This window comes from Notechis scutatus, chromosome 6 (assembly GCF_049901735.1).
Source record: "Notechis scutatus isolate UNSWTSFEM ecotype Mainland chromosome 6, rNotScu1.2, whole genome shotgun sequence".
Classification (NCBI taxonomy): domain Eukaryota; kingdom Metazoa; phylum Chordata; class Lepidosauria; order Squamata; family Elapidae; genus Notechis; species Notechis scutatus.
This window is the reverse complement of record NC_142014.1, coordinates 37,029,141-37,054,955: the sequence shown is the minus strand read 5'-3', so window position 1 is coordinate 37,054,955 and position 25,815 is coordinate 37,029,141. Positions and strand designations below refer to the sequence as shown.

General features: G+C 34.3%; 1 protein-coding gene across 3 annotated transcripts in view; it reads right to left on the bottom strand.

Moving 5' to 3' along the window:
* Positions 1 to 8,411: 8,411 nt before the first annotated feature.
* Positions 8,412 to 25,815, bottom strand: part of FRS2 (fibroblast growth factor receptor substrate 2) — a 40,131-nt gene continuing 22,727 nt past the window's right edge. For 2 of the 3 annotated variants that reach the window (XM_087967991.1, XM_087967992.1), the window contains exons 3-8: positions 20,650 to 20,746; positions 19,731 to 19,822; positions 17,857 to 18,043; positions 14,980 to 15,138; positions 13,272 to 13,435; positions 8,606 to 11,406 (exon numbers count right to left, since the gene is read on the bottom strand). In XM_087967991.1, the coding sequence (XP_087824117.1) occupies positions 10,420 to 11,406; positions 13,272 to 13,435; positions 14,980 to 15,138; positions 17,857 to 18,043; positions 19,731 to 19,796 (1,563 nt within the window). In that variant the 5' untranslated portion in view covers positions 19,797 to 19,822; positions 20,650 to 20,746 and the 3' untranslated portion in view covers positions 8,606 to 10,419. Of the gene's footprint in view, positions 11,407 to 13,271; positions 13,436 to 14,979; positions 15,139 to 17,856; positions 18,044 to 19,730; positions 19,823 to 20,649; positions 20,747 to 25,815 lie in introns of all 3 variants that reach the window. The other variant, XM_026667743.2, reaches the window with a different exon arrangement.

The following is a 25,815-nucleotide window of genomic DNA, read 5'->3' as shown; positions in this document are numbered from 1 at the left end:
TTCCAGCCCTCGCTGCCTCTCCCAACATCGAAGCGTCGGAGACGCAGGCAAAGCCGCCACAGCGGTAGCCTCCTGAGTTGCCTTAGTATGCTCGGTTAGTTAAGAATCGCCCTACTCAGAGAAGGAGGTGCTGGAGGAGGAGGAGGCAATAGTGGAGCAGCAAGCAACTCAGGGCGCTACCGCTGTGGCGGCTTTGCCTGCATTTCCGAGGCTTTGATGTTGGGAGAGGCAGCGAGGGCTGGAAAAGCGGAGAGCTGCGCCTGGCTCCATCTCCCTTTCCTTTCCTGCCTGCACATGGGTGCAGGGAGGGGGAGGAAAGAGAGAGAGCCAGGAGCAATTCAAAGCTAGAGAACTAATGGGGGGGAGCTGACAGCAGGCGCTGGGGGTGGGGCCTATTGTTGCCACCGCCACCGTGTGTGGGAGCGTGCATCTCAGGGATCTGATCTGGGAGGCGCGGGAACTGCAAGTGGGAGAGTTTTTAAGTGGTTTTTAAGATCTCCTGGAACGCGGTAGATTGGTGTTTTGTAGGTCTTGGTGAAAGAGTGATTTTTGTTTCACCTCCTTTCCTCCCCTGAAAATGCGAGAGATGCTTTCTCTCTCCCCATCCCGCCCCCAAATAATCACTGGCTGTGGCTGGATTTGGCAGTGAAGTGCTAAAGCGAGCGAAGTGGCCCCTGTCTCCAGGTGGGGCTGGAAGAGCCACCTCCCCCCGCCAGCTTTTCCTCGGCTGCAGATCTGAGCTCTCTCAATCCTCCACCTGGCATCTGAAAGGCTCTTCTGTCTCTTTGGAAGGTACAGATGGGGGAAGCTTCCAGCCCGGAATGTTTTATTTTGTTATCATTAAGCATTTATGTTTTTGGTATAATTAAATAAGTGTGTGTATAATTTTTATATTAAATATAAATTTTAATTAAATTTATATTTAATATAAAAATTATATTAAATATATTAGCTTTTTTTTAAAAAAAATTGTATTAGTGGTCCTTGGGATTTAAAAGTATGAATTTGGTGGGCCCTGGGATCCAAAAGGTTGGCGACCCCTGCTCTATACTATTTGTGTTGTTTTGTATTTCTGTTATGGATTGCACCAGTAGAGGCTAATTTCATTGTATACATGATGTACAATGAAAATAAATGCTATTATTATTATTATTAATAATAAAAACTAAAGACATATCATGTGCCACTTGAAAGGAATTTCTGAGCATCTTCATTAAAATATATTAGATTCCTATCACTCTGTTTCAAGTTGTACATCAAGAAAAACACCATACATCCAGGACACGTGAAAACAGCATCCCTCATAATATTGAAGACACAGTGAACACTCTTTTATAATAAAATCAATATTTTATTGCCATGCTACAGTTCTTTGTGAAGCTGGCACTTCTGGGGAGGACAATGCTGTCAGTATTACAGAATACATTTCAAAATGGACATCATCTGATAAATCAATGTAAAAGCAAGCCTAAATGGTAATATATGGTTGTTGAAAAACAAATACAGCATGTTTTTAAGAACACCTGTATTGCTTCAAAAGAAGCCTGGAATGCTTAAAAAAAGCTACAGTGGAGGAAAAAAAAGATTAAAACAGCTTTTGAACTTCTCAAGGAGCATTTTGGCAACTTTAGACTTTTTAATATATAAAATAAAACTCTAGAAAGCTACTTTCATACAAAGTTGCTATATTGATGCCTTTATGTAGGAAAACATTTTTATAATTCAAAATTAGGACATATAATTTTACAGTATTTTACAATGTAATGAAAAATTAACATACAAATACAGATTTGGCTTTTATAGAAATGTATATTTATGCATTTCAGAAATGCATTTGTGGCACACTGGTGATTACAGGATTGTTACCTGTTTTCATATTAAGATGTCAGATTAATAACTTCTGAAACACTGCCTACTTTTCTACCTACACAGTGGTTCCAAAGATGTAACAGTAGGTGATGCTATAATGAATGGAAGTTTATGCCATATAAATAAAAAGGCATCATAACTGCTGGTTGAGACATACTGTAACATAGTTATAATGTACAAACACTAAATCTTTTTTACAAAATGGAAGCATTTCCTTTACATTCGGTGACAGTCTTACAAGCGGCACTATCTGTATTCCTAGTTTAGCAAATAATAAGAATACAGAGTTAATATGTATGTACTTTTAAAGGTGAAATTAAAGTTTAAGATGTTGACATCCATTGTTAACAAGTATAGAAATTCCTGAGTGAAGGGTCCTCTCCATTTTTAAAATCCTTTATTTCACAGAGTATTTCAAAACTCAAAGCATGAAGAGAAGCAAAATTCACAGTAATATTTAACTACACACATATCTGAACTTATTGTTTAATTATTGAATACTCAATTTACTGAGCATTTTTCCATATTATTTTTGATACTTGCTGAAAAAGACAAAATAAATCATGTTTTTTATTACATTAGTAAATTGAATCTGAAAAGATTTCGATCATTCTTCCCTTTATAATACAGTTTGTGTAATTGTGTAACAATATTATTTCCACTGTTATAAATATTTATATGGCAAAGATTATGTCTCTGGAAAGTGAGAACCAGAAGAAGATACTTTCTAATTTAGGGCCAATTTCATCCTTTCATATATTAGAAAAATTATCTAATTGCTTCTATACTCTTTTAAGGCTGTGTTTGTGTGTGTAGCCCTCTACATCATAAATTTTGTTAAATAATGTTTCAAAAGGACATCTCACTGAGAATTGTTTTCATAAAGGCCCTGTCCCAAGACAGTTCTTTATGAACATACAGGAAGACCACATTGTGCCAAAATAATTAATAAATTCATTTATAAGACTAGCACGCATTACAAATGTAAATACAAAGGTTAACTTTAGTGGCTATGACAGACAATATGTATGTTGCCAAATATATAATTTTAGCCTTAAAAAACAAAAATAATTTACATACCTTTTGCAAGTAAATGGTTAACATTTGATTTTCAGCAATGCTTCATGGATTATAAAGGCTATTTTGAGGGACCTTAACTTTAACATACATTCTTTCACAAGAAGTGCTGTGATTTGGAATAAAATTATAGAAACAGAGAAGGAAGCTTGTGAAAGACTTCCACTTCTTTCTTTTCCAATATCTCTACCAAAATCTGAGAATCGATGCAATCAGTTGTCAATCATCTCAAACTGGATGGATGCACCCTATGTAGCAAATACCATTCATCCAAGATATCTCCTACACTGATCCTTTATGCCTTTTCCTATGATATTTTATTTGCTGCTCCAATTCTCAGGGACAGGTTTTCCAGGGTGTGGGGCAGGAAAATCCTGTAACTCCTGTAATGTTCCTTCTGCTCATGGGTCTCAGGCTCTAGTCTTCAGAGCATGTTAGTATATTAGCATGTTAGGCCATAAAACTTGAAAAACAACTTGGCTATACCACAAGAGCTGCCATTATGAAGTCTGTGGTGAGGATTTATGTATTAGAATGGATTAGATAATGCTGGCACATAGTGTTTAAACATTGTTATAAAATGGAAGAATGCAATCCAAACTGACACTTAGGGGAACATATATGTCATAAATAGACAACATTCATTTAAATCATGTTGTCTTGGAAATTTATGTTTGAGTAAATTTTTGGGAGTCCAGAATGGGCTCCTGACTACCTGAACAATACAAATAGTATTTCATATCATTAGTAAATGTAGAACAATTCTTGTAATTATCTGGTCACACACACTATTTAAATAATATTAGCAAGTAATCCATTGTTGCAAATACACTGCTAATAGAAAAAGTAAAAGCTTTGCAAGAGAAGATACTGTGAGATCCAACAAACTAGATTACTCCAGAGAAGACAATGGTATAATATCAGAATGTCCACACATTTTTAACAATACTAGACTTCAAATCTAATTTAGGACTTCATAACTTCCCCTTAGTTTATTTTTAATAGATGCACATTATAATTTTGAATTTAAATGGGAAGGCATTTGCCATAAACTTTTTTATAAAATGGATACAATTTCTCAAACAGAGGAAGGGCAAAGGGCTTTCATCAAGATTCCAAGAACAAGAATTCAAGATACTTTTTTAAACAGTAAATAAATTATTATATAGTGGGATCACATGCAATATTGCTTTGATATATTTGATTACCAATTTTCTTTTACATAACAGTAGTACATTTCACTGTACTATTCCTGAGTACATTGAGATAAATTGTAACAGCCACAAATTACATTTCAGCCCAAATTATCTTTATCCTATCTATTAAACAGACCTGTTTTATTTAGACCTACTTAATACTAAGTCTGCTGCCCTTTCGGTAAATGTTCTATTTGATCATCTTTGCTGACCAGAAATAAAACTTAACAAACTTTCATATATACTCCTCCTATTCAAAAATATATGGCAATGCAACCATATATTTTCTACCTTCAATAATGCAGTATAACATTTTATACACTACATTTTAGTCAGTTAAAAAATTGACAGGAGGGCACAGGTGGGAGTGCATGAAAGAACAAGATTAAAAAATAGTCCAAATCAGATTTAGACTAAGTAGACCAGGGGTGTCAAACTTGTATCATCACGGCGGTGTCACATGACGTATTGGGAATTTCCCCCTTTAGCTAAACCAGCAGTGGAGGAACCCGCACGTGACACATCCAGCCTGTGGGCCATGAGTTTGACACCCCTGAAATAGACTAAATCAGATTTCGCTGGTTTCTGATATCATTAGATAATAGTTTTTATAAGGATAATTCAAATATAAATCAGTTGCTTCTGTTAGAAACCTTTTAATTTTGACCAATAAATGGACAGATGCAACAGTGCAAAACTCACTGAAAATCAGTAAATAATTAAAAACAGAACAGATAAGGATAACTGAACACAGCAAAGAAAACATCAGGGTTGTTGTTGTTGTTTGGCACCCGTAGTGCAAACAAAAGCTTATACCTCAAGGTAGGAATTTGTGCAGTGAAACCACAAAGTGAAGCCTATGTTGATCACTGTATCATTTTCGCATGCAACTGCACATTACCATGGCAGAACCACTTTAGAATAAATCATATAAAGATAATTTTGACTATCTTGAAACTGCTTTAACTCATCAGCTTCAACTGACACTGACAATTCAGAGAAGCCTCCTGCACCTATTTCTTCTATATAGAAATAATTCAATATGTAAATTATTAGAAGTTCAAAGAGTCAATCTTGTTTTCTATCATGCTTTAGTAAAGCACCCTTTAGTTGAATTTATCAAGCGGATCATCTAAACATGTAGCCATGGCTGTGTATTTGTTCATGTGTATAAAAGTGCCATTGGCCTTCCAGACCGATTTTCCTATGAAAAGAAGGTATCTGGTGATTGAAATAGTTGAAATGTGTTTTAAATGCCTACTACAATCTTTGAAGTTATGGTAGGATAAACAGTCTCTCTGTAATGGAAGCACATTTTTTGTGTATGTGCAAAGCAGTTTCTTGTCATCTCAGATCTATGTATCTAGCCTTCAAGTACTTAGATAATATGTAAAAAGAACCTATGTGCAAATTTGTTTTAACATAATATAATTTGGCATATGTTACGTCTATAGTCTTGATGTAGAAATATGGCACAGAAAAATGATAGAATAATGATTTTACTAAATATCATTTTCAGAATAGCAGTGTACATGCTGTTTTAGCTCTGATGGCACTTTATTTTGGTAAACTATTACATCTTCCCTTAGACTTTTCAGTACAAAACTATCACAGTAAAAGGCTTCAAGTGTAGCAATTTTATCTCATTTCTTCCATCTTTCTACAATATTAAAATTCAGGCTAAATTATCATAAGATCATCAAATAAATGGATTATCAGTGTTACTGAAGGCACTATATTTTAAAAAAATCATTAGGGTTAATTCCCTTAAATGTTTATTTTCAGTGCTATCCTGATAAGCATTTTGCAAGTCCAATTCAAATATTAGTACTGATGAAAAGAAAAGCACTTGGAAATTTGCAATTATGAATTTACCATAATGGATTCTATTCAGGAAAATGTCATCAGCTGAAAGCAGCTAATGAGATGTACTTCCAATCACTGGAAATATGAAATTATAGAGAAAGGAAATAACTATCACAATTACTTTCCAACATACTTAAAAGGTAAGGCTTAGGTACTGAATATATGAATAGAGAAACAGAAATAAACACAGCTCATCATACTGAATTTTTACGACAAATCTTACTTTTCTGGTCATGTTAGCTTTCCTATTGTACTGCATTTGCATATAGCCATCATAGGTATTTTCAGAATTTTGGAACTTGAACTTTTTCTATGACTTGATCTCTTCAAGTGTTTTGGAAATGCAGTGCCTCTAATTTTCAGCCAATATGTTGGCTTAGAAATCAGACTATTGTAGCACAGCACATTTGGCACCAGTCTGGGTTCTACCAAACAGTTCCAGTAAACTGCAATACTGTAGATTAAACTGAGGAGATTAAACTGGAATACTATAGATTAAACTCTCGTATATCATTCTGACTTTTTTGGGTTAATGTTCCTTATAGAGAATATTCTTAAATTTGACAACAAAACCAAAATATTTGCCAGATAGAACAATATTAAAATGTCATCATAAAGGAAACACCAATTTTTCCATGACAAAGAGTTCTAGTTGAATATCAGATTATATTTTTACACACTATAAACTGGAACACCTTTCAGGCAATTTATATCCCCATAAGCATCCTAAAGAAATAAAAATGAAATTACAAGAGAATAGAAACTTTAACAAAGAAACACCCCCCACCACCACCCCGTATATGTACACAAACACACTCTCTCTTCTGGAATTGGAGCCAGTATGCTTCTGAATGGTAGTTGCTGTGTAAGAGTGACAATGCCACTGCACTCAAATATTGCTGTGAACTCCCCAGATAAACCTGATTGGCCACATAGAAATTGCCCTGATCGAATGCTGTTCCTACATTTCCAAAGGTTTCATTGTTGCTATCTGAACTCCCACTGATGCATATATTTTAGATGTAACATTCTAAATGACTAAATATTAGCAATGTTGCTATTGCTCCAGATCTGGAATACTAAACATTTTCCAAAATGAATAATTATTGATTGAAGAATTTGATTCTTTTTTGAAGGGTGGTGACACCACCTGAAAGTTCATAAACTGATAGAATTGGTACTTTCACTTATAAATATATTATTACCATGTGAGATAAAATAAATGTAATTTGGGAATAACTGTTTTACTCAAAACTTAGGGGCTTTTAGTCCTCTTTAGTCAGAAACAGATTTCCTAGAATCAACTGATATTAAATCCTAGTTGACTGTCTATAGGACAGTATTTTGTCTAGAAAATAGTACATTATTATGTTTAGTTATCCAAATGTACTTCCACTGCTACATAAAATGAATATTCATTTTCAGAACTTTGATTTATTTTCAGAGCTTTGTTTTAAAATATGAATTCCTTTAATTTCTGCATGATTTTACTAAGGTCTACATATTGTTTTAAATTCAAATAATAAAATCCTACTTTATTACTATATTGATCGTTCCAATGTTTTCCCATTTTCTTAACTGTTGAAAAAATCAGTACCTTATGGTACAAATGGATGGATGTCTAAGTAGTAAAGAAGTAAGTGAAAACAGACTTTAATAGGACTTAGCCCCAAGTAATTAGATGGATTGCAGCTTTAGACAAAATATATTACGCAGTGACCAGATTTAAATTCCCATTCATATAAAAATGCAATTTGAAATTCTATAAATATATGAACCAGTATCATTATGTGCTGATCTATATAATTCATGCTTTTAAAGTCCAATGAAGAATTAACCTTCCTCTACATTTCAGTTTTCTCATAATGTCTGGTTTTGTTTGTTTTTCTTTCCCCTAAGAAATAATACTAACTAAACCACTTTTTTCTACATTCTCAAAATGCATTAAGAATGGCTACTTCTCTTCAGATAGTCCTCCACTTGCAACCAGTCATTTAGCAACTGCTCAGAGTTATGATGGCCTCAGGGTGCTGTAACGGGCCGTAAAGCACTTTTGACTGCCATAAAATGTGCTCTCCCCAGCTCACATTTAAAACTGGTTGCAGCGTCCCATGATCATGATCTGTCACATTTTTTGCTGGTTTCCGGCAAAAAAAATGTCCATTTGGGAAAGTGGATTTGGACTTATGACTGTGTGATTTGCTTAACAACTACAAGATTTGGACTTATGACTATGTGATTTGTTTAACAACCACTGTAAAAAAAAATCAGGTCGGGTCACATAGACTTACAACCAAAATTCCAGACCTAATTGTTGTTGTAAATTGAGGACAGAGTCAAAAATAGATTGAAAGATTAAAAAAAATAAGCAATGGCAAATGTATAGGAAGTATTCAGGAGTAATTAAGGTTTCAAGTATCTATTAAAAAGTTATGAGTATGGCTTTAGGAGACTGCCAGTACATTCAGTAGGCATTCCATCTTTACTTTTGGCAAAACTGACTTAAGATGAACATCTAATATCAATAACATTAGAGAAAAGAGTGGCTTATAACAGAACTGAACGGATTTTTGCTTGTAGATAACAGGACCACAAACTCTCATTATTCATAGAACTAAACCATGTTACTGGCTTTTATAAGTAAGTCATACAATGTATTAAATCCATCATTCTAACTTTGATACTTTGGTTTCCAATTCCTTTTTTCTGGGTTAAACTAAATGTGAAAACACATTACATCATGCCTCTGTAAAATTAACAAACACTTCTTGCTCTGAAATGAACATAATGCATCTTTAAATTTATAAAAGTCAGTTTTCTCTTAATTGACAATATTACAAATGGGCCTTTCCAATACATATGAAAAACACTGAACAAGATGAAACACAGAAAATATGCTGAACACAAATTACATACAGAGTTAAGCTATTGATATAACTGAAAAGAGGGAGGTAAAGGATGATTTTCAAAAGTAAAAAGTAAAAAGAACCCACTATAAATACATGATTGTGAATTATATTAAAAATATCTAGACTGTGAGTATCTGTATAAAAGTATAAAAAAAGTAGCTGCTATCTAAAGCAAGACAAATTTTAAAGTCTTTGATGGAAGAAACCCGATGGAAAAAAATTAATGCAATATCTCATATAACAATAGTGGCAGGTGAAATCTAAACTCAAGTTGGTATATTTAAAAAAATAACTAACACAGAAGTCGAAAACTAAAGAGACCTGTGCATTAGTGGTACTTTTGAATGCATTAGGATTTTTTTTTACTTCTGTTGCATCCTGTCAGAGTGAATGAAATTGTTGTTGCAGGAGACCTTCATAGTCTTTGAAGGTTTCAAAAGCAGTTTTAGAGAAAGTAATAGAGGTACACATAGAAAAAAAGAGCTAGAAAAGTTGCGCTGCAGGTAAATGCAGTATCATCCTTTGTGTCCTATATACACAATTTATAGCCCTTAGCCCATAAAGCATAATACTCCTTTAACAATATCCATCTTTACTTGGCAAAAGGTTTGAAATTATTTAGGTGCATGTCATTTCCTGCTAAATGATGTACCTTCTTCATATTATTACCTGTTGTTATTAACTTTAGAAAGCAAAAAAAAAAAAAAAATCTAGAACTGCAACACAAACTTTTTAATAAAATTGTACCAGAACATATTTTAAATTACTAGTTGTTGGACTTATGGTTAGTGAATTTAAAGTGCATCTAAAGATCATGGGTAAACCAATTCCATGAGCTACATGACATCTGAATGAAATCTTAATGAAGATGATGATTTCATCCATTTTTATCTCTCTCAAATCAGCCACTAAACAGCATTCTCCTCAGTACTAAAAATTGGCTTTATTAGATTTAATAAAAGGATTTACTATAGAAAGCTGCTCCTATTAGGAGAAGTTTGGAGGATAACAGCTGCCTGTCAGTCCTTTCTCATAAACCCAGCCCTCTGAAAGAAAACTGTACCATGATTTGACAACTAAAATCTTTCTCATTTATACCACACATAAATTCAACTGGAATCTGTGACTCTATTAATATACTATGAGAAATTATACTGATTTGCAAATAATGCAAGTTTCAGGCAGCATAGGAGTGTCATAATGCCTTGACAGTAATTTTAGGCACATGGCCAATTTGTTATAATTGGCTACTATAACTTTCAGTCAATAAAATAGGCACTATAAAAATGGCAACAATATTTAAAAGCTGTCTCTATAATTATAAAGTGATAGTGTTATTTAATACTTTATCTACCTTAAATTCCCTTTAAGCAAGCAAATGATGTATTCAGAAAAATCTATTAACCTATGAAAGGTGATAGCATTCAAAAATAAAACAGCACTCATCCAATTAAAACAATTCTTCACAAAGGTGCAAATGATTTCACTACTGCTTTCCAGGCTCACATAGGCAGGTCAGTACTGTTGTGTCTAGTTTTTCTAGAAGTACCGTCGTCTCGTGGCAGCGCTTTCTGCAAGTTTGACATAGCAGCAGTTCTTTCAATATCTATCACAGCATATAGCTCGGTGCGCCTAGTTGGTGTTGGAGGAAGTGGAGTAGTAGGAGTTTTGGGAGTCTGTGGGTTATCAGAGTCACTGCCACCTTCCAAATCAACTTGTATGTAATTGAGTTGCCTGTGTTCTGAACTTGGTCGCCTAATATCAAAATTGAAGACTGTAGGGGTACAGTCCCGGCGTCTTGCATGTTCAACTTTGTGAGCACTTGATGGTACTGTTACATTCTCTGTATTGACATAATTATGCATGGGATCTAAGTTATTATGATAGCCGTTCAAAGAGGGAGTCTTTGGTCCTAAACTGTCATCCTCCTCTTTACTTAGCTTATGAGCTTCCCAAACTGGAGGCAAAGAAGGAAGATTTTCATAATTTAACAGTGCAGTTCTCCTTTGAGCTGAATTATTGATGTTTTGAGAATCAGAAGTACTGGATGACACTAGACGACTCCTCCTGTGCCCTGGAGCATTAGGGATAGACAATCTATTTACATTTTCATATGTTAGTTTATTACCAGAAGAAACCTCTTTGCTGTCACTGTCATATCCAGTATCCCATTCATTGTTACTATTTCCACTAGCTTGAATACTGCTACTACTTGTTTCAGTATTGTTCCCACTAATTTGAGTACTGTTCCCACTTGATTCCAGTTTTTCCATCTCCATTAACTGTCGCTGGACAGGAGTAGGGCCCAAAACAAATTTGACTCCTTGAGGTTCCAGTACAACCTGGCCATCCCTGTCATCAGAGCAAGTCCCTTCTTCTCTTGCCTTGTTTGTTTCTGCATTGGGAACCTTTTGTTCCAGAGGCGTGCGTGCAGTTGATTTGTTTTTTCTTTCCTCCTGTACGCCCGTTGTATTCACATATGTATGGACCTGCAAAAGATAAAGTTGAATGTCAATCTTATACATTGCCATATTCTTTTTTGACTGCCGATCACATAGATTTATTATATCCAACAGTGATATACAGTTGTGTTCATAAGTTTACATACCCTGGCAGAATTTATGATTTCTTGGCCATTTTTCAGAGAATATGAATGATAACACAAAAACTTTTCTTTCACTCATGGTTAGTGGTTGGCTGAAGCCATTTATTATCAATCAACTGTGTTTACTCTTTTTATATCATAATGACAATAGAAACTACCCAAATGACCCTGATCAAAAGTTTACATACTCCAATTCTTAATATGGTGTATTGCCCCCTTTAACACCAGTGACAGCTTGAAGTCTTTTGTGGTATGTGTGGATGAGGCTTTTTATCTTCTCAGATGGTAAAGCTGCCCGTTCTTCCTGGCAAAAAGTCTCTAGTTCCTGTAAATTCTTGGGCTGTCTTGCATGAACTGCATGTTTCAGTTCTCCCCAGAGTGGCTTGATGATATTGAGGTCAGGAGAGATGGCCACTCCAGAACCTTCACTTTATTCTGCTGTAGCCAATGACAGGTCGACTTGGTCCTGTGTTTAGGATCATTGTCATACGGGAATGTCCAAGTACGTCCCATGCGCAGCTGATGAATGCAAATTTTCCTCCAGTATCTTTTGATAACATACTGCATTCATCTTGCTATCAATTCTCATCAAATTTCCTGTGCCTTTGTAGCTCACACATCCCCAAAACATCAGCAATCTACCTGCATGTTTCACAGTAGGAATGGTGTACTTTTCATCATAGGTCTTGTTGACTCCTCTCCAAATGTAGCGTTTATGGTTGTGGCCAAAAAGCTCAATTTTGGTCTCATCACTCCAAATGTCTTTGTGCCAGTAGTTTTGAGCCATGTCTCTGTGCTGTTTGGCGTATTGTAAATGGGATACTTTGTGGTATTTGTGTAATAATGGCTTTCTTCTGGTGACTCAACCATGCAGCCCATCTTTCTTCCAGTGCCTCCTTATTGTGCATCTTGAAACAGCCACACCACATGTTTTCAGAGAGTCCTGTATTTCTCCTGAAGTTATTTGTGGGTTTTTCTTTGCATCCTGAACAATTTTCCTGGCAGTTGTGGCTGAAATTTTAGTTGGTCTACCTGACCGTGGTTTGGCTTCAACAGAACCCCTTATTTTCTACTTCTTGATTAGTGTTTGAACACTTCTGATTGGCATTCTTAATTCCTTGGATATCTTTTTATATCCCTTTCCTGTTTTATACAGTTCAATTACCTTTTCCCACAGATCCTTGATCCAGACAATTCTTTTGCTTTCCCCATGACTCAGAAGCCAGAAACGTCAATGCAGCACTGGACGAAAGATGAAAGGGCCTGTCAGGAGTCCAGGAACTCACTGACCTTTTATACACAAACACTAATTACAAGCAAACAGATCACAGGTGAGGATGGTTACCTTTAATAGCCATTCAAGCCCCTTTGTGCCAACCTGTGTGCATGTTATCAGCCCAAAATCACCAGGGTATGTCATTTGGGTAGTTTCTGTTGTCATTTAAAAAAAGTAAACACAGTTGATTGATAATAAATGGTTTCAGCCATATACTAACCATGAGTGAAAGAAACGTTTTTGTGTTATCATTCATATTCTCTGAAAAATGGCCAAGAAATCATAAATTCTGCCAGGGTATGTAAACTTATGAGCACAACTATATAATAAGGTAGACACTCACTAAACATGAAACTGGATTCAGTGTACTTCTGTCATATACAGGGCATATTTTAGCAGTATAATATAAATGTACAATAATGGCTAGTTACAATAAAATTAGAATATGGAAAAGAAAATTCAGAATAACGTACTTGTTCCTCTGCTACAAGTAAGGGGTGTGTGGATTCTTCACCTACTGAAGGAAGACGTGCACTTCCTACTGAAGGGTGTCTGCTAGAAGGATGTGATGAAGCATCTCCATAGGAGGGAAACCTTGGGTACCCATTAGGTAAATTCTGCCCACTCAATCCAGGTGCTGGTTAAAAAGAAAATCAAATTATTACATTGATACTATTAATAATATTCCTTCAGAACATATATATTAATAAATACTAATTCACTACAAGTTAGACTGTAAGAACTGCAACGGCTTGTCCAGGGAGTAGCCAGGAGTCAAAAACTCAAAAAACACACAGACTCAAACATTGCAACGAAGACTTCAACAGAATTTCATATCAGCATTTTATCTTAAGGAAAGCAAAATCTGTACTTTCTACTCAGGTCAGGGTATTAAAAAGGCCCCTAGAGCAATAGGCCACATATATTAAAAACCGAATACATGACTAGAAGCATGGACTGGCTAAAGGACAGTAAATAAAAACAAAAAACAAATGCAATTCTTGAGTTTGGCCTACTCTGCATCAGATTTTACTCATTGAAATTTATAACCCACACCATTCTCCAGACTTGGAGCAATTTATTGTTTTTTAATCAGTAACAAAACTGAGAAAGAAGAGCAAAAAACCAAAGACAGTAATAGGGGATATATACATTGTCAAAGAGAAGAAGTAAAAACACATAAAACATGCTTTGACAAAAAAAGTGAAAAAACATAACAAATAAAAAAACATAATATGGTAGGTCATTATAACAATATATATACATATATATTGTTATATATACATATATGTGTATTTATTTAATACAAATATTATTCAAGTACATATATTTTCTAATACATTTATATGACAATAATTTTTAACCTACTATATTCTCCATAAATGAGCCCTATATTTTATTATATTGGCTGTACAAAGTCTAACATCTATAGGCAATCTGCCTATAAGTAGTAAGTCAATCGGGTCTTCAATCTATTGAATAAATGGAGCTATACATTTATCTTTCTAATGTTGCAATATCAGTTGTGTAGCATAGTAAGGGTACAAATAATCCATTTATGTTGATTGTCAAATTCTATCTCTTAGGTATATAGTTCAAAAGAAGATTAATTTCTGAAAACAATAGCTTTTCTTGTTCAATCATATTTATATAATCCACTATTTGCTCCCCAAACTTGGCAAGTATATGGCTCTATAGAAATATATTCTCTCCTCCAATTCTAGCAAGCATGTGTAAATCCCAGGCCAAAACCCCATTCTGAAGTCTTTCCAAGAGATCACCTCAGTATAGCCAGAGAGCCAATATCTCTTAGTGCTTTTGTACAGTAGGCCTCTCCAATCCAAACTCTGTCCTGACTCCACAATAAGTTGTCATAGCTCACTCCTAAGACAGTCTATCCCTGCTGACAACCTCCTTCCCTCAGAAACTTTCAATAACAGGGGCAAACATCAATTCTTATCAGATGTTAACTTGAATAAAAAAATATATAGGAATGAATTCCTTATGACAAATTATTTTAGTCCACTAATTCCTCTATATTTCCTTTAAAATATTAACTATAACATTGAGTGAAAATTGTGTGTAATAATTATCACTTGAAACATTCAAAGTAAAAAAAAAATGGCAAATTTTAACAAATCATGTAAGCCTAGTCAATGAATCACTCATACATCAACTTACTGGTAGGTGTGAGAGGTGTTCTTGGAACCTCAATCTCTGTTTGATGTAGACTCCTTTCTACAACTGGTTCTTCTACTACATTTATACTATTATTCTGCATGATTTCCTGCAGCATATTAAACAGTTCCTCTGCACGAGCACACTTGAAGGCAAATATCCCTGCAAAAACATATATTAGACATCATAATAATGTATGTATGCATAAGCATTTACTCATATACCCTTAATGAAAGATATCTAATTTTTAAATTTTTAACAATTATAAGTTCCTGCAATTCCAAAGGAGAATTTTTGCTATCTGTATCAGAAAACTAGTTGGGAGACCATAGCTGCAGACCAAGAACTTTGGAGTACACTTGTAGCTTAATGTTTTCTAGCACAGGGCATGAATAATATCAGAAAATATCTCAAGAACAATTGACTCTTACAATTAATACATATCAAGTTTTCAGGTCAATTATAGTACCAAAATTAATAAAAACTTCCTTCATAAAGAAATAAGAAAGATCTAATACAAGGTACACAGTCCAGATTCATGTCAGTGTTAAATCTTGAAGGACCGGAAGACAGATGTGAATAGAGCAAATAAAATATATCTGATCTGGTCTCAAGGACTAAAATCAGAAATACAGTAAGCGGTATCAAAGATTTTCCTCTAAAGTTGTTCCACTTTTTCTTTCAGCAGCAATGAAACCCCTCACTTATTCTCATCAGCAAAGGGAAACAGTATAATTGCAGTGTTGTATTATTGAAATTGAAAGCATTAAGTTGACATTCTTATTAGCAATTGTATCTTTACTATTGCTAGCTTATCTAACATCAAATATTTAATTAAATAATATTAAAAGAATTGTATTATGGTACTACAAATGTACTATTCTATTCAAGCCAATAATAATTTTTAACTCAATACTCCCCTTTAAATAGTAATCTATTGACTTAGTGTCATGCAAGCTTCCTAACCATAGGTGGGCCATGTACTATACTTTCTGGGATGATTCTATCTTTGAAGAAAATTGTCTAGTCTAGGCCTCCATCCAGGAAAGTGGGTTTATAAACTTGAAATGTATTAAGGATTTTTCCTAGAGCAATTTTAACAAATGTGATTCTAAATAATGAGATTTTTGAAATGCTCCCATGCTATACCAACTGGAGTTGACATTATGAAAGCTGTAGTGTATAACCGATAACTTCAATACACAGTGAAGACTAGCATTTTAAGATAAAATTATTTTTAGACAGTTACTTGATACTAAAACATACAATGCATACAAACAGGAAAATAATATTATACAACACATTAGAGATAAATTAATAATTTGAACAATTAGACAATAAACCATAAAGATATACATTTTTATACTGCATTTAACCATATTTCCTGAACAAAAATGCTGAAATGTTGATAAATAAATGGGACCATGTTTGTATATTCTCAAAAATAAGATAACTGAATCCTGAAAATATGGTTAAATATTCGCATTTATATGAGCTTAGTTTTTAAAATCCAATAAAAATGATATTTAATTTTTGAGAATATAAACATGTGTACCAATTTATGTCACTTATCTACATATAAATAACATGGGAGAGGCTGAACTGAGATGTGATTTATACAAGGCCTTTTTGTGAGTTCAATAACTTACAAACTGCACTTGTCTAATATGACCTTCAGCAGTTGGTATTCAGAATCACATTGTACATTGACATGAAGTTTCAAACGGCCACTGATTCTCTACGAAATTGTTGAATTTTCTCTTAAAATTCTCTAAAATAGTGGCCATCACACCTCCTTGAAACAACCAATTTCTCATTTTGTGACAAATATTTTAACTCACACTAAAGCCATTACCTGAATTCAGTTGTAAAAAAGAGGAAAAAACATCAATTTAGTTCTTTTCCAATATTTTATCTCTCTGTGGTCCATCTCTAAACTAAAAATATTTCTTCATAAGAAGAGTTCTATTCTATCACTCTGTCTTTTCTCCTAATTTCCTGATGTGACTACAGACTTTTTAAAAAGAAAATCCAATCAACTTATGTCAAGGTCAAGGTTCCGACTAATGAACCCAAGTGAATTGAACCTGACAGCAGCCATTTTTCTGTTCCCCAGTTGCCACTCTAGTTGAAACCTGTCTTTTTCCTGCTGTAACTGAACACTCAGTTGATGGTGTACAGATCAATGGAAACATGACTCTAAAATTGCTTTCTTGATCAGCAATGCCAATTAGGTTAATACTGTCTAATGTCAATAACAATATTTCTTAACAACACAGTCCTATGTTGCAAGACAGTATATCAGGGTGAGAAGGTTGGGTTTCCTCCTCCAAATACTGTAATTAGTTCCAACCTTATGGCGAAGAGTGGGAATCTGATAGATACCACTCCTCCTAATTTCCCTTCATGTCAGGTTCTTTCTGTCATTGGTTATATCTCATTTTAGAAAGGCTGTAAAAAAGGAGGGGGGGGAAGAAAGCAGATGGGGCAGGGCTAAGCTTCCAGACTACCCATCCCTCTGTTAGACACAACATTGTCAGCTCTCATATTGATCTAAATATAATCTTTCCATTTCCCTACAATGGAAGTTTTAAAAACTATGGGATAGCAAATACTGGCTTTCTGCCTTGCCAGTTGGTTATCAGTAGGGCTTTGAACTTGTCAGAGCATTTCAGAAGTTGAAGAGAATAACTGTATCCATAACAGGAATTTCATTTAGATCAACTAATTCATTTAGATCAACTAAGTACAGTTGATCCAGGTTGGGCTAATACTATGTATTATTACATAAGTCTTCATATGTCATCAATACTATTAGCTTTACATTATGTATGAGTTCCATTTAACAGACTTATGAAATAGGGAACTATTTATACATACCTGGTCCAGTTTGACACCTTCGACCACTTTCAAATGAGAAAAGATTGGAATCATAGCCATAACGGCGCAGACAGAGATAATGCCACTTGACCGAATCACGTTTACGGGTATACAAGATTAACTCTGTATCTGTAAGTTCCATTATACCAGAACCCAATTCATTACCATCATCATCCACATTAATAACCTAGAAAATATATTTTTCAGAAAATAAAATTATGATTCACATGATCAAACTCAAATATTTATTTATACACAACCATATACTCAGATATACGGGCGTATAACACGCACTTTTTCCCCTGAAAATAGGGGGCAAATGATGTATGCGTGTTATACGCCGATATAATGTTAAGAAGCCTTCGGTGAATGCTGCTGGGATCGGGATCAAGGACACAAATGAAAGAAGGGGAGGGAGGAAGCAACCAAGCCTGTCCTTCTCTCTGGGTCAGCTCTCTCAGTTGCTCTCTCGCTCCTCCACCAGCACAGGAAGAAACTGCTTCAAAGAAGCGGGGGCTTTTCCTGTCGCCTCTCCCCACCCCCCACCCCGTCCGCCCGCCCCGCCCGCCCGCAGTGCTCCGTTCTGCCTGCCTGCCTGCCTTCGTTAATGGTTGAATCGAACAGCTTCGGCTGAGTAAAAGAGGCGAATAGTTATTATTCTCAGCCGAAGCTGCTCCCAAACAACCAGAAACTAAGGCAGGCAGGCAGAATTTTTTTAAATTTTTTTTCCTGAAATTTCCCCCTTAAAATGAAGATGCGTGTTATACGCCTGTGCAGTGTTATACGCGATAAATACGGTACTTTACTAAATATAATTGAACAAATATTTATTAAAAACTGCTAGATAACAGAAAATAAAACTAGCATAATTATAACAATAATACATAGCTAATTGGTATTTTATTTATTCCCAGAATGTGAAAATGTTTCTACATGCCACAAAATATATTTCACATCTTTCCATTATCCATTTCAGTGGATTTAAATAGATATAATTTATCCCAAAGATTTTGTGATATGAATTATTATATCAACTGTTTCTAATCTGAAAATGTTACAAAAGAAAATATCCAAAGAATCTCTGTGGTAAATAATAGAGACATTCTATACACTAAATAGCACAGATAATGGAGTATAATTTTTTGCAATTATTTGATTTACAGTGCTCAAAATCTGTGAGCATTAGTTCTGCACTGATGGGAGTTATAGTCCAAAATATAGCAATTACAGACTGCCTACTACTGTATCTCAACCTTACTTAGCTCTCACTTTAAGAATCAACTTGAAAATTTAGAAAATAATGAATATATAAAGATGTATTTCTTTTTTTGTTATTATATTTATAAAATGTTTTTAGGATAGATTTGGGGATGATTATATGAATTGTTATAAAATTAAGTAAATTATAGTTATCTCGCAAAGTATGAATGAACAAAATTATAGTCAAATGACTGATTAATAGTGATAATAGGGTATTCAATTTTTGATTGATAATGAGTTATTATGCAATGTAACTGTAATTGAGACTATGAAATGGATGCACAAAAAATTTGTAAACCAACTGTCACACTGCTTGTATATTTATGAAAGAAAGTTGGATGTTTTTATGTTTTGTTTGTTTTTGTTTGTCTTTAAAAACCAATAAAACTTGGTGTTTTTTTAAAAAAAATAATCAACTTGAAAATTGAGTCAGTTTTTTAAAATTACCACAAAAATCTGAGAGATGCGTTTAGAGACTTATGATTTGAATGGGGGTGGATTTGTTGGAGCCCTGACAGCCAGCAGACACTGGCAATCCTTAAAATTAATTTTTTTTCTCCTTATCAATCTCAACTGAGAACTTTGCACTCAACAGTTTCCATGTAGAATTGTACCTTAAATTTGTTTCGATGGTTATCAGGGACTGCTTCTTTATCAGGACAGCTACAACAGCTACCCATGACTTCTTTAGAAGACCGTGTGATTACTGTAGCAAAGTAAAGAGAATTGTTTTAAAGACAAATGCAATAAAGAGAATGGAAAATGAAGTGCAAATAATTGCAATTTAAAAAATGTGATAGATATTATAAAAGCGGTATGAAGAGATCAAATGTAAAGGTGTCTTAAATATATTATATTTAAATGCTCTAAAATATTGTATTTTTAATAATAATTCATTTGATAAGGCTGTTGATGTTTCCCTCTACAAAAGGAAAGATAACAATGACAAATGCAAAAATTATATGAAACTTAATTTATTAAGTATGCCTGGGAAAGTGCTGAGCAGAATTTAATGAAGCTGAATGATCTGCAACAAACATTAGACTGCTTGATGCAACAAGGAGTACAGATCTTAAAATGGGAAAGTAAAGCAAATGCTGCAGGTTTTACACAAATAATGAAAAATTAGAACAAATAGATCAATGTGTATACCTTGGTAGAATGTTTTCTAAAGATGGGGAAAGGCATAGAGAAATGTTAAGATATACATGTTCTGGCAGAAAAGTAATGGGAGTATCGCTTTCTAAAAAAAGGTTATAGCTAGAATACAATAGTAAATTAGCAAAGGTGCTTACTGCCACAGAAATTACTTGAACAGGAAAATGAAAACTGGAAAACCATTATTTCTATTATCAAATAACTGTACAATCTTTTTTTAGCTAACTAAAAAGCACAATAAAAACTGCTGTTTGGGGGCAAGAACTACTTACATTCCATCTACTTACAGAACAGGAAATATAATAACTTACTTTACAAGATTATTTCAGATTCTGAAATAATCTGAAACATCTGACTGAAAGTAAATATACACACCTAGATTTGGCCATTAATATTCGTAGCCTCTGGTATAGCAGCAGTAATCCTTTCATACTTCAAAACATTGTGTTTTCTTTTCAGATAGTTGTTGGACCTATAAATGAAAGTTTGAACAAATTGTAAAATAAATTAAGACAACAGCTTTAAATTAAAAAAAACTGGCTCTGAAACAAAACAGTGGTTACTATTCTGTTCTGAACCATTACTAATTTATATTCCTAATGAACAGCTACTTTAGAGTATATGTTTCTTTTTTATATATAACAAAAAAGCCCTAATTTTGAATTCAGTGTACAACAGAAGACACTCCACCGGGAGCTTCTTCTGTCAAAATATGTTAGATAATAACAACTTTTGCACATCTGTTTTAATAGCAATAGAACTTAGACTTATATACTGCTTCGCAGTGCTTTACAGCCCTCTCTAAGTGGTTTATAGGGTCAGCATATTGTCCCCAACAATGTGGGTCATTTTACCAACCTTGGAAGGATGGAAGGCTGAGTCAACCTTGAGCTGGTTAGGATCAAACTGCTGGCAGTCGGCAAAATTAGCCTGCAATACTGTATTCTAACCACTGCGCCACCATGGCTCTTGTTTGGTATTATAGTATATTTAAGAAACGTTATAGATACTTTGCATATCTGTATAGTGTATAGTATTGCAGAATCAACATGCCATTTTAGTAAAAGCTAGATATGTACTGTGTCAGCACTCCAGCAAACCTCCATTCCAATCAATAACTCCGGGACAAACATATCTCAAAAGTACTTTTATTAGAATAGCACCTGGCATATCTGTGGAAACCCGAATCAAAAAGTTTTTTGGGCTTTCCACAATTTCTCAAACTACAAATCTATCCCCCCCTTGGTCGCCATCACATCACATGGCCCAATCACAATCCGTCGAAAAGTAAGATCCTTATTTCATCCTGCGCCATACTAAATGACCTTGGACTAACAAAAGAATTTTATTTTGTCTACTTAGAGCTACGTAATTGAAATCACCCCCCTTCCACTCTCCCAGACTATGTGGCAGCGTGGAAAATGGCTTTCAAAGCTGACATACTGTTGATTCCTGTACACACTGCTATAGTGGTCAACACTCATCCCTCAAGATGTTGGACTGCAATTCCTATCATCCTGTACCATCTACTATATTGGCTAACAGGTTGTAGTTCAACATTAGGAGAGCTCCATATTGCTTTCCTCCGCCTAGTTTACCAAAAAATGTGTAGTATCTCATATTGTACTTAAATTACATTAAAAATAGACAATAATATTTTTGAACATATTAACATATAACATACTTTGGATAGTGAAATATATGAAAATATAATTTGTAATGAAACAGGTCTAAAAAGCTGGAACATAGTCAGGTTTATGGGTGAGAAATGTAAGAATGGAAAAACTGTCAACTACTTTATGACAGTTTCTCATGTGTGGGCAGTAAAAAATTTGTTCTATAACTTTAATGAAGAAAATAACTCAAACTCCTCCTATTGAATATTTATTCAATGTACAGACAATACTTGCTTACCAACTGCTCATTCAGCAACCATTCCAAGTTATAATGGCGCTGAAAAGGGAGATTTATGACCAATGCTTGCATCTCTGGCTATCACAGCATCCCAGTGGCTTTGTGGCCAGAATTTGGGTACTTAGTAACCAATGCACATTTACAGTGATCAGATGGTCTCCAGTCGTGTGGTCACCATTTATGACTTTAATAGTCAGCTTCCAACAAGCAAAATCAAAGGGGAAGCCAGCAGGAAATCATAAGTCATGGTCATATGACATTACACTTAATGACTATGATGATTCACTTAATATCTGCATTCAGAACTGATGCTGTAAGTGGTGTTCATATGATGTTTCACTTTAAAACCATACTGCTTAGCAGCAGATTTGCCAGGCCCAACTGTGGTTGGTAAGTTAGGACAACTATGAAAGGAATGGAAAAACAATTCAGTAGTAATAGTTTAGACAATGAACAGCAAACCATCAGATACGTTTGACTTAAGAAAACTATCTTTGTACATCCAGCCATCCCGTACTAAACCACATTTTAGCTTTCCCCAAACCCCAAAAACTTTAACCTTAGACTGTCTACTATTGACCTCACCTCTTTCCTAAGAGGTCTGTAGGGGGCCTGCATAAGCGCACCAACATGCCTACCATCCCTGTCCTATTGTTTCTTTTTATTTTTCTTATATGTATCCATTTCATGTATTCATAACTTTGTTTATATTTATACCTGTTATCTTATAATCGCTTGACAAATTAATAAAATAAAATAAAATTTTGATCATGATGTATACAATCTGGTTGGGTTCTAATACTTGTTAATATCTAGATTCTAGCATTTAAGTAACAAATTTAAATTAAATGCTGCTGGAGCAGTAGCATTAGATTCTATTTATTTAATCAGTTTGAAAAGCTGCCTATCAGCAACGAACAACAACAACAAATAGTATAAAAACAATGCTATTTTGAATTCAAAAATTAAATATATAGCAGCTGAGAAAAATAACAGTCAGCAGTGCTAATTCAGCTAGGAGACAGGCTCTTTCACACACTCAGGGTCCCAGGGCCTGGGCATAGAACCCAGGTCTACAAAAGGCTGCAGGATCAGGGTTTAATCTTTATACAGCCGGTGGGCGCTACAGCGAGAAAGGAAGGATTCTTGGCCCATGTCAATCAGTACTCCTTGGCCAATGCATTCCCATTTGCTGAACCAGATTGGACGAGTAGAAATGAAATTATCTGTTTAAACATCAAACTTTTTGAATTAGAGAAATCTGTTGGTATCAGTATCGAGGGGCAGGAGAGAAATATGTAATATTAAATTCAAGTATTATGTTTTTAATACCTAATGTTATAAATACTGGCTTAAAATAGCATGATTTTTATTTTATTTTTATAAAGATGTTTTTGTTAAGTTTTATAACAGAGAGCTACAGCTGCTTGTTTTCAGAACACGAAAGAGACTACAATTAGTTTGGAACCTTATGAAAACATTCTTTAAATACCACAACAAGACTCAGAAAAGTCAAGACTACATCCCCCAAAACCTTAGTATAATCCTGAAAGAGTTGTTAAAAAGGAGGTTTAAATAAATTTGCCCATTTGTAAAAAAAAAATCAATTCAACATTTTGAAGGAAGAAAGCTGAAATCATGAAACAACAGTGTATCACAGATGATAAAAATCAGAATCCTGAGATCTTCATAATTCATAACTTCATCAAACATTAGAAGCTCTGTGTGTCAACCATCCCAATATGGTCAATTAGAAAAGAAAGACTCTCAAATCCATCATTAGCGAAAGTACACTTCACTAAAGCCAAGTGGTCACAGAATGCAAAATCAGACCTGAAATTTTCACATCCAAAGCATAACCTTCCCCCCTGATTATCGCTAGGTGTCCAATTGGATTCAGACAAATTGTTTGGTTAACAGTCCCTGTCTTTGCAGGCTGGATGGTGCTGCATTCCATAGTGTGACCTTGGAACTGCCATCAAGATGCTTAGTTTTTATTCTTCTCTCACTTCTCCCACCCTGCAGTTCCTTCCCCCCACTGCATATAGCAGAATGGCAGCAAGCAAAGCATGGCGTAGCGAGATGGCAGTCTTTGCTAACACAACAAAATACATAAATTATTCAAATAATTATTCAACTATTTCACACTTCCTGCATCATTCCAGCATAGTCAAACTTGTAGAAACAGGTTGGTACCTATTAGAATTTATTTTTTTAAAAACTACATATAGCTCTTAAGAGCATTTGTCCATTAAATTTGAAAAAAAGTATTTAAATGGCAGTTCACATAATACCCACTTTGGTAATGAATGCTGTAAAAGCATGGTTCAGAAAAATCATAGATTTATAAATATATATATATATATATATATATATATATATATATATATATATATATATATATATATATATGTATATATATATATATATATATATATATATATATATATATAATCCTTTTTTATTGCTTCAGTCCAGTATATGTTTTGGCAAAAACAAATTTTATAAACAAGGAAAAATGTTCTCTGATTAAAAAATAACCTACTTAAATATCTTGCAATTTATAATAACCTTTTGGTTCTCAAGTATCTTTTTATTCAGCATATTTATAGAAGCATTTATTTCTTGTGAATTTATCAGGTTCGAATATATTAATTACCAATTGCCTTCTTGTACAAATTGCTGTTAATTTAGTCTTCCTTACATGAACTAGCTGCAATCTAGTTTCCAATACCATTTACTTCTCTGTTAAATAAATATATTTTCAAGCTACAATATACGAGTTATTTAAAATATACTCTTCTATTATAAGTGGCTATATTTCTCCCTTTTCAAACCTAAAAGATGAGTCACAGTAAGTGCAACCAAACAGAGTCTAGATTCATGTATTATGCTAAGCTCTAATACAGCTTTGTTTGCATGTAATCACTGTCATAAATTATGCATGTTTAAGTTTGGGGGGGGAAAACAAGCTTGAAAAAAACATATTTATGTTTTATGTTTATGTTTATGTTTGAAGAAACTTATACTAAAATAGCCAATTTGGTATAGTGGGTTAAGAATCAGGCTAGAAATTGAAGGACCGTGAATTCTAGTCCCACGTTGGGCACAAAGCCAGTTGGGTAACCTTGAACTAGTCACTTTCTCTCAAACCGAGCAAGGAGCAATGGCAAACCACTTTGCCAAGAAAACTGCAGGGTCCTGTCCAGGCAGTCTCTGAGAATCAGACATGATTGAATGGGGAAAAATGTTTGATCCCAGAAATCATTTAACAAACTTTGAATTAGTATAACATGTGATTTTCCAATATATTTCATTGTCTTCATGCAAATTTATTAGCACATAGGTACAAATGCCTTAATCTGAACAGAAGATATCAAAACAGACAGGCTCCAAAGTCAGCAAAGGAATGAGACAAAGCTGCATATTATTCAACCTGTATGCTGAATATATATTGAGATAAGCTAGACTGGAAAATGAATGTAATTTTAAACTTGGGGAGTGAAACAATAATCTTCACTATACTGAGAACTGGAAATGAAAATGACATGGAAATTTTATTAATGAAAGTCAAGGAGCATGGTGAAATGTGGAATTAAAAGTAAAATATAAAGAAGGCCAAACTAA